This window comes from Suricata suricatta, chromosome 12 (genome assembly GCF_006229205.1).
Source record: "Suricata suricatta isolate VVHF042 chromosome 12, meerkat_22Aug2017_6uvM2_HiC, whole genome shotgun sequence".
Lineage (NCBI taxonomy): Eukaryota > Metazoa > Chordata > Mammalia > Carnivora > Herpestidae > Suricata > Suricata suricatta.
In genome coordinates, this window is record NC_043711.1 from 102,469,774 (window position 1) to 102,479,737 (window position 9,964).

Genomic DNA, 9,964 nt, shown 5'->3' on the forward strand with positions numbered 1-9,964 from the left:
GACCTCCGCCGCCGGGCCGCGCCGCGGGGCCCCTGCCCTCAAGGCGCGGGTCTACCTGAGTCCAGCCTGTCGCCAGTAGGCCACCATGATGTCGCGAGAGTGAGCGTGTCGGGCCGAATAGCGAGGACGCTTCTATGTCGGCTCGGCGCGCGGCCCAGATGCAGGAAGGTCAAGCCTGTGAACCGGAAGAGGCGGGACTCCGGACCTGCCAATCCCGCCTCCTCCTGCCCCGCCCGCCCTTCCGAGCAGCCCCTGCTGCCCCGCCGCGGAATCCCCCCGACGCCGGGAGCCAATGGGGGCGCGCGGCTGGGGCCTCGAGTGCCAATCCCCGGGCGGGCCGGCCGGCAGCGCCCCCCGATTGGCTCCGCGGGCGTCCTGAAAGTGTGCCCCGCGGGCTTCCGTAGTGCCCGGGCAGGGTCGGCCGGGGCAAGAGGGGAGCTGGGGGCGGGGCGGGACACGGCCCTCCCCCTTCGCTCCCCGCCCCGGGGTCACGGTCGCGCCCGGAGCCCGGAACCCATACTCTTCACCCCCAAGGGGCAGGGGTCAAAGGCGAACCTCGGCGGCTCTGACACCGCCGTGGCTTTCAGGGCTGTCCCCCGACGTGCAGCGACAGGGCCCGGAGGAGGTGGGGCGGGGGCGCAGGCGACCCAGTGCATCCGCAGGAGGAACAAAATCTCTCTTGCGCTTCACAACGATTAAAAATAAATTATCAGGAAACATCTTAGTTAAAAGTAAGTTTTTACGAACAAGAAAAGGTTCTTAAGTAATAGAACTTCCATTTTTAATACTAAATAAGATTCGATGCCCCATGGTCCCCGAGTGTGACCCGTGAAACACTGTCCGGTTTAGTCCTCTCAAATACTTCTGCTTGCTATATTTATATTTTAAAAGGGCAAAGCCACAAACTCCCAGCTTTTTCAGTAAAAGTAACTACATTGGAAAATGAAAACTTCTAGAATTTTATCATTAGAGCAAAAAGAAAAATCAAACCAAAAAAATTTATTCAGAAATCTTTTTATCATTTAGGGCATTACACCTTTCTCACAAGTATGGATTATAGAAATTATACAAGGCAACTTTATCAAGTATCAATATTTTCCAATGTTTTAATTGAAATGTTACTTCGATTGTAAAAATTATCTCCAGTTACAAAAAATAATTGAAAACCTTATTGGATTTCAGTTGCTTTTAAAAAGGTCCTAAGACGTCTTAAGCTAAACAATACCTTATGTAGAAAAACACTAATTTTTAAATCGTTTGCTCTACTATTTCTGTGGTTTATGTACATGTATTAACTGGTTTCTTTTGCAGGAAACCTGAGGAGTTTATTACATTAAGCACTGTAACATGAAGACAAGAGCTAATCACCTTCTAAGAAATATACTCTGTGTGCAGTAACTGCAAGTACCAGAGACCTTAGTTACTGGTTGGTACCTGCCTGCCGACAGAACGGGAAATACATTTTGCTTCTCAGCCTGCAGCTGCCCCCTGGTATCCAAAGTAAGGATTTCCCATAAGGAAAAGCTGCAAAGCAATTCACATAGTCGTTGGTTTAGGTCAATGTTTCTTTTCTCATTACTATTCTTTTTCTTCCCCACCGCCCCCACCATATTATTAAAAACACTAAGTACCTGGGATTTATGCTTCAGAAAGACATCATTTGAGTAATTTCAAATGATGTACAGCTCATGTAAAAACGATGTTTTGTGGTCACAATTGCTTCAAAAAGTAATTATATTCAAATAACCTGACATATCATGCTTTAGCAATTACAGAGCCAGGATTTTGACACACGGCAAATGTGAACTGCGGGAAGATGTGAACAGCTGTTCTTCTGTATAAGGTCGGAGTGCTGCGAGATTTCGGTAACGGCTTGATTTTTCAGTGAACGTCACCAGCCCACGGGATGGCATGCTAAGTCACAGAGCACAAATCCAAGGAAGGTAATGCCTTTCCCCAAGTCACAGAAGTTTGGCAAATTAATATGTTACTCTTTTATACAATAAAACTCTTTGTGTTGCCCTTGGGAGTCGCGTATTCTAGTGGGACTTTTCACTCCGCAAATGTCACTTAAGTACCAAAACCAAACACTGTGAGGTTTTAATGGTAGTTTATAGCAGAGCAAATTATTTTATACAAATTAATACTACGTGATTCTCCTTTTAAAGAGCAGCCCCTCACGCCCGCTCGGGAAGGTCACTTACTGCAGCTCGGTCGCTGCACGTGCGGCCTCAGGTGGCTGTGCTCTGGGGTTGGTCCAAAGCCAGGAAGAGTTCCAATGCACAGAAACGCTTTGAAATTCTGCCTTAAGGGAGACTGACCGTGCCAATAGGACTTTCCAAGGGCTTTGCAAGAATTGTTAATATTTCACATAAATACTGGAATCCTCACAATTAGACGGTCACTACAAACAGTACTACTTCTGGATGATCCCTTTTATTTAGAAACCCTGCACCTCTGTGTGTGGATCAGAAGTCATATAGCTGTTCTTCAGCTTAATTAAAAAAAAAAAATCTACCTAAAATATAGTTTTATTTTTTTAAATAACAAATAAATACGCTGCCAGCTTGCAGAGACCTGGGGCGGGGGCGCGGGTCCAGACCCGCCTTCCATCCTCACTCCTCTGCAAACGCCGCCGCCGCCATCGGTGTCCTTCTGCTCGTTCTCGCCGACGCCGCCAACTCTCCAATCTCCGCATTTAACTTGTGAATTACCCATTCCATTGCTTCTCGGCCCTTAAAGAAAATCCAATACATTTATTGTCACCAAGTGAGAACTGAAGCGTGGATCACACAGAAGGCAGGTCAGGAAGTACCAAGGAGCGTTACAAGTGTAACTAAACCTCCCCAGGAGGGGCTGGTTTTGTCCTTACTTTTTGTTCTTTAATATTATTTACCAAATATCGAACGCTTTGGCCAAATGGACTGATCTATAAACTGCTTTTTATTTTGCATGCAAAAGACGTTCTCAAAGGAATCTACAATTAAAGGGTAGTGGCGGTTTACTTATTTCTGGTTAGAGCAGTCCCTTCCTTGGGGGCCAAGAGGTCAAACTTGGATTTCCTTTTTCACGTCCATTATTTTAAGCCCAAATACACAACGAGGCCCCGAGAGCGCGGGCCCCTGACTTTCTCTTCAGCCGTTCTCTCCTCCTGTTTTATGCTGTTCCCTGAGGAAATGAGGGGGTGTTTCATGCTTCCTCTGCCTCAGGCCCTTTGCACATGCAGTTCCTCTGCTGGAAATGCTTCCTAGCACCCCCTCCCAATCAGCATGCCCTCGCTTCAGCTCTCCATGCAGCACTCATGGAACACTCCTGTCTTTCTGTACCTTTCCTTTCCTAAGGACACGTGATTGATGGGGACTTCCTCTTAGCTGGATCCCTGGTCTAGCCTAGCACTCTGCCTGGTGCAGAGAGTGCATCTATAAATACCTTTCGACTGCTGAGTAAGTACAGTAAACGTGTTACAAGAGTGCATGAAGTTCCTATTTCTCTAAACTTATTTTGTTTTAAATCCTGCATCCTCCGAGGGGCACATATTTGTTGGGGGTCGGGGGAGGTGGAAGCATCTCTCTTTCCCCGTACAAAGCACACCCATCTACCCATGGTGTTCCGTGTTGGATACTTCCACGCTGTGGTGGCTGTTCGAGGGAAAAAGGGCTGCGATGGACTGGGGGCTGCCGGGCGGAGAGGACAGTGCGGGGGGCTGGGCACTGGTGTCTTAACCAAGGGCACACAGCGACACACCACCGGGCACGTCCCACAGGCCGGGCCCCGGGCCCCGCGCTTTCCATCCACAGTCCCATCTCGTTTACCCTCCTTCACGCCAGCGCGGTAAGACGGTGGGCTGGCCTCCACCTCGCAGACGGGAAACCGAGGCCCAGAAAGCTTAACCTGACTGTCCAAGGTCGAAAGGCTGGGAAGAGTTACAGCTTGCTGTACACCCAGTGGGGCTAGACCCTGGTGCGCAAGAAACTGCCTCTACGGATGCCCGCGGCCGCCCGTGCGGTCCCGAGTTCTGGGAACAGAAGCCCGGGCGTCACAGCGCCTGGGGAGCAGCTCGACTTACCTTATTCGCATTCGAAGATATCGTACTCGCCATCAGTCCTTCGAGGTAACTGCTGAGACTGACTCCTTTCACGGTGATTATGGCTTCCTGAGTCAAGATAGTTCTGGAACAAAACACATCCAGGCAGCTTCAGAACGACCTTGTGTTTTTTAAGGAAATATATGACTTAAATTAAAAATTGAAACACCCTGTAAGACAAGTTTTTCACAAGATTTTGTACTCACTTTCCTGGATCCTGAGGATGTGGTTTGTATATAAGTCTCTCATCTACTGAAACCATATTTGTAAATGAAATCTACAGAATGAGGGAAAAAAAAAACCCAAATCATTTCAGAGACCAAGAGTAAAAGCATTCCCAAAATTAATCAGCAAACCCAAATCTTGCTGGGTAAATACATAAATAAACCACTTTGCTATACTGCAAACACAGAACTTACATTTCACTATTCACTGCTTCCTTTTTATTAAAGAAGATAATATGACAGAAGCATTATCTCAGTAATATGCACATAATCCCAAATTCAATTTATGGAGTGTTGTCCCCTAGAAATAACCAGAGGGCTCACGGAAGCAGGAAAGCTCTAAGCTGCCAACAGGAGAAGATAATCTAGCACACAGGCCCTGATTTCCCGTTCAAGCGTACATTACCTGTATAGCGACTAAAACAGAGAGGAGGAAAAACAAAAAGGAGGGGCCCAAACTTACATTAGTAGACTTGAGTTCCATTGTTCTGTCTACGGGATCAACCACAGAATGTTCCTGCACGTAGGTTTTCGTTCTTGCCGCACCGATAAGCTAAATAAAACGTTCACAATTAGTGATCTGAGGAGGAAAGGGTTCTCGCTGAGTGAATCGATGTTTCATTTGAAGGCAGAGACGTGTTCCTATCTTGCACCGAAAAATCCGCTTCATGAACAACAGGAGGAATCAGAGAAGCGTCAGGAAGGAGGCCTGTTTGAGGGTGACGGGAATTTCCTGAATGAGAGGAGAGGCCGAGGCACAGAAACCCTTTGCAGAGGCAATGAGCAAGCCGCCCGGGGAGAACGTGCAGGGGAAGCGGACCCCGAGACGGCCGACGCGGGACAACGGAGCCCTGCGCCCCGAGTGCGGGAATACGAGTGTCTGGGAAAACGCGGCGCCTAGAAACGGGGGAGCTCAAGACTGTCAACGCGTTCCTCGTGCGCCTGAGGCAGAGGTGCCGTGGCTGCGTTCCCCAGGAGAAAAACGGCCGTCTGATGACGGAGGAGGACGCTTCCCATCCGACCTGTGCTCCCGCCAGGCCATGCCCCTGACCTTGCTCACGTCTGTGTCCTCACCGCCTAAGGCAGTGGTTCCTACCAAAGAAGCAAGCAGTACATTCCTGGTGAAAAATGTGCCCTTCGGTCTTCTGAGGGGCTCTCTCTTCCAGAAGGAGAAAACTCTTAAGAGGGAACGGGGTCCACTCAGCACACCCGAGTCCTCTCACCCTGTAATAACCTGGCTTTCCAGTTTCTCGCGGGAAGCCTGCTCGTGCGACGCAACACCATTCTGCCTTTAAATGCATGCGGAGGCGTGTCAGACCCTGGAACAAAGGTGGCGATGGCGGAGTCGGAGGATGCGCTCCTCACGCGAGGCCCCCAGCCCGGCCGCTTCGGGACCCCGGCCCGGCCCGGAGCTGCCGCCGAGGCAGCAAGAGCAGAGCAGAAGGCCCTCACAGCACAGAGCACTAGCTGGCTTCCTTCAGAAGGTTTTCTCGGTGCCTTCGTGAAGACTGTAATAATATTTCCAATTCATTATACACTCATAACTCAAGTTTATTATAATACAATTTGAACTGATGCGAAAATGACATTCAGAATCGGCTCCCACAACCTATTTGAAATTATAATGTGGTTTAGAAAACTTCTCCACGGCAGTCACATTTCCCCCGGAACGGGGCCGCACTTACAGACTTCACAATGGAAGGCAGTCCCCACTCCGTGCTGAGGAGGCGATGGCTGTGCAGCCTCCCGGAGGCGTCTATGTGTCTGTCCAGCACGTCCACCCCAACCACGCTCGGGTTCATGGGGTTCGGGTATTTCTGCATTGCCGCTGTTGTGACGGTTTCCCACGGGTGGCTGCGGACAGGAATCAAAAAAACCCAAACGATTAAAAACACAGGTGTATAAACTAAACCATTCCCATAACCCGTCAAGTCAGTCTTTACCGTTGAAGTCTAGTTAACTGAACTAGGGAAAATGATTTTCTGAAACACTGACTAAAAGAGGATTTGGGAGCTCAATCTACATTTTGAACCTGTACGGAATTCAGTACTTTTTCAGCACACGGGCTACATGGTACAACTGAGGTCCAGGAAGACAGAGCAGCCCATGATGCATTGCAGCATAGTGCCTTACACAGTCTTTCCCATCTGCCCATGGTCACTTTCACATGCAAGTCTTGTTTCTAAGAACCACCGATTCGTAAAAATGTATTTACAAAATGTGTTCTACGAAAACAAGCAGCCAAAAATTGCTATTATACCATTGATTCTTTTGCCTGGTCCCAAGTCCATAAAGTTATAAAGATGTAACAAAAGTAAAAGAACTCAGAGTCGCCATAATTCTTTCAGGGATTACACAAAGATCCAAAGCATTATTGATTTAAATACAGTCCTCTTAGAAACGCATTTTTCTCTAGACGAAGGTAACAAGAAACAGTGGCCCCTCCAGTCAATCTTGCTCCACTGCCTTTCTCAAAGGAGTGACTCTGATTTGTTCTGAAAAGGTCACTCAATACCACGAAGTGTTTTTAAGGTGCTCCTAATACCCTCTTGTAATATTCTCTCTTAGTTATTATCTTCCCCAAAAAGCACATGTGCTTGGATGACTCAAAATGTGAGGCACGTGTGCTCCTTTCGCCACCTGTATGAAGGCGACGCTGCCACCAAAGCCTTCCTTCTCAAAGGAGCCCCTTACTGAGGACCAGGAGGAGAGGTGGCTGAGCCCACCTGCAGCCTGACGCTAGCCTCGCCGCGCCGGTCTCGGCTGAGAGGAGGAGACCTGGAGACGATGTCTCCAACCGCGTTTACCCATAATCCACGCAGCATTGCTCTTTATTTTTCTAAAAGCCGAAGAGGGAGGCCATTAACCTGGTTCAACTTTTCAGAGAGCCACGCCTGGCGACAGCGACTTGCCAACAAGAGGAGACTGTCAACAACACTCCTCTCCCAGAACCCTGGACAAGCGGGGACATTATTTCTAACGCTTTCGTCGTTGCCACGGTCGAGACGAGCCTCACTCGGCTTTTACCCTCAAGCCGCACCCGGCAGTCGGCGCAGGTACGTGGGGGCGGGGCCACTTCATAAATCTCAACGGCCCGCACACACAGAAGTCGCACAGGCCGAGCACAGCACGCAGGTGGCTGCCAAGGCAACAATCTACAATGAGAATCAGATGACCCCTGTCCCTGTCTCCATCTAGTCATATGCCACGCTGAGCGGCTTCTTCGCACTTATCTCTTCCTCCCCTGATTCCCTCCAAAACATCAGTAATTGCGTGGCTTCAGGTTGGTCACGTAACATAGTCCTTCTCCAACGTGAGCCAACTTGAAAATGCTGGGGGTTGACTTAACTTGAACTAAGACTGCTTTATTAAACATAATTAGCGCAAACATTACAAAGGACGCGTGTTAACAGTCTTCCAGCCGTTAACGCGAACCCTACTAACCTAAGTGCGTGAAAAGACACGCAGAATGACGCCGAAGGGCGGGCAGAACCTCACCCACCCGCCCATTTCTTCACCGATAAACCGAGGTGGGCAGACACTTAAGGACACACGTAACTCCAGCCGGGCAGCAATGATGGCTCGATTAATCTACCAAAATGTAACCAAACAGCCCTGGCACAGAGCGGGCATTCCAATCTGCTGAAGGAGCCAATGAATGGCTTCACCTGGATGCCAACCATAGGTGAAGTCTCAGAAGGCAGGGCTGGGCAGATACGGGCGCGACGTGGACCGATGACTTTGCCCCTGTAGACGGCAGAGTCCTTACGCTCAGGTTAGGATTTGGGTGTCCCAAGCATGCATGGATCAGCGGGGACCCTGACTGAGAAGCCCCGATTATCCGGGGAGAATCAGGGTCGGGGCTGCCTCACCCAGGACACGGACAGCCTTTATCTGAATATGTCTATCTTCTGGACGGAGGGTCCCAGAACAGTCATCAATTCTGAGACAGGGCTGTGGCAAAAAGATTAAGAACCACTGAAATGCAAGACAAGGAGGCCACTAACAGAATCTCCTCGGACATTTACACTCGGGGGGAGAGGGGGAAACACTGAAGATAAGGAAGAGGGGACAGGGCAGCAGGGAGAAGAGTGTCAGGGAAGAAGCGAGAAGAACGTTCTAAGGAGACGCAGTGACTCCAAAGTTCAAAGGCTTCTGAAGCCCTGAAATCCAGAAGCAGACTGTCAAGCAAGAAGCCACCCACGATCCCAAGGGCCGAAGCAGAGTAGCTAAGACTGTCACCATGCAGAGAGCATCAGAAAGACCACAAACCTAGGGTCTTTTTACCCAGGAGAAGCACTAGGGAAAAAGGAATCTTCCTTCTGATTCTGACACTCTAGACTTTCCAGAACCCCGTGGACTCTTGGACAGGTCTGGGTCACCGAGGATGCAAAAAATTTACAACTTCTTTCAAAACTGCCCTTAGAACCACGGTTTAAACAAGCAAATGGCTGAATTAAAACACACTACCAAGCTATAAAAATTAAAACAGTATGGCAGCAATAGCAAGATGGGGGAGCAGAGATCAGAAATGGATTAAAATGTAAAGTCACGACAGCATGTAGGACAAAGATGGCATTTAAGATCGGTGACAGGAAGACGGATTAGCCCACTGAGGAGCGCTTTCTTGGATTATCAGGATTGTTTTTTGTTTTTGCAAAATATGACACGGCACCTCATATGCCTGCTTCGTTTGTATATGGAACCCAACATCCACCGGGTGTAAGGCCTATTCTGTTACTAAAAATTTCTTCCAACCAAGAGAGGTCACTGAGCGTGGCCTCAAAGACAAATTGCGGTGGCAGGCCCTGACGACACTGTCTGTCGTCTTCCGTGTCTCCGGTGAAAACGGGAACCCAAGGTCACGCAGTCTGCTGGAGCCAGAGCTGGACCTTGGACTCCAATTTTAAGGCTCTGCTCCTCAGGTCTCGAGCTGCGGGACAAGTTTCCCCTCCCGGTCGCCCAGCTCACCCGGTGCCATACTCCTCCCAAAAGGTGGCCCGGCGAGGAGACTCGCCCACGCCTTCCTGCTGGGATCCGCTGGGGGAGGGGGGCAATCCCACCGGGTTTGGCAAGGCCGGAAGTGACCAGCAGGGCCCTCTGCCATCCGAGTGCAGTCGAGGACCTCGTGCCAGGCGACGCCCCCACCAGCCTGGGGTGTGGGGTGGGGGCCTCCCTCCCAGCCTGGTCAACCGCTGGGCCTGGACATCCGGGGGCCCCCTCCTCGGGACATCCGCGTCTGGGCCGAAGACCGAAAGTCCCCGCCCCCGGGGCCCCGCGGGGCTCCGGCCCCGCTCCCCAAAGTAGGCCCGACGCCTGGAAGCTTCCTGAGGGGCGCCCCGGCCTCGCCACGACTCCCGGCCCAACCTGCCCTCCCCCCCCCTGCAGTTGCCCCGTGCGCCCCGCCGACCGGCCCCACTCCCCAAACTTACTCAAAGACGTGCTCCGAAGTCCAGATCTTCATGGTGCCGGCAGCCTGCGCGACGCCTGGCCGGCGCGAGGGGACAATGAGGCAAAAAAGCCACACTTGCCCCCGCCCCGCCCCCTCCAGCCGCCCCGCCGGCCGCGCAGCGCGCACGCGCCGTCGGGCCCGACGCGAGGGACGTCCCGACGCGCTGCCCCACGCCCTATCCCGGCCAGGGTTTTGCCCCAGCCT

General features: G+C 50.9%; 2 protein-coding genes across 2 annotated transcripts in view; both read right to left on the bottom strand.

The window, feature by feature from the left end:
* The window catches only part of ATP5F1E (ATP synthase F1 subunit epsilon), a 3,656-nt gene extending 3,469 nt beyond the window's left edge, over window positions 1-187 (bottom strand). Inside the window, exon 1 of the mRNA XM_029917184.1 lies at window positions 56-187. Coding sequence (XP_029773044.1) covers window positions 56-87 — 32 coding nt within the window. The 5' untranslated portion in view covers window positions 88-187. The remainder of the gene's footprint in view (window positions 1-55) is intronic.
* Window positions 188-984: 797 nt separating this feature from the next.
* On the bottom strand, window positions 985-9,864 carry PRELID3B (PRELI domain containing 3B). The gene is made up of 6 exons (XM_029917182.1): window positions 9,741-9,864; window positions 5,994-6,162; window positions 4,772-4,861; window positions 4,291-4,361; window positions 4,067-4,169; window positions 985-2,735 (listed from the first exon to the last, which is right to left on the bottom strand). Exons 1-6 carry the CDS (start codon window positions 9,770-9,772, stop codon window positions 2,616-2,618), a joined length of 585 nt encoding a protein of 194 aa, XP_029773042.1. The 5' UTR covers window positions 9,773-9,864; the 3' UTR covers window positions 985-2,615.
* Between the last annotated feature and the right edge of the window lie 100 nt (window positions 9,865-9,964).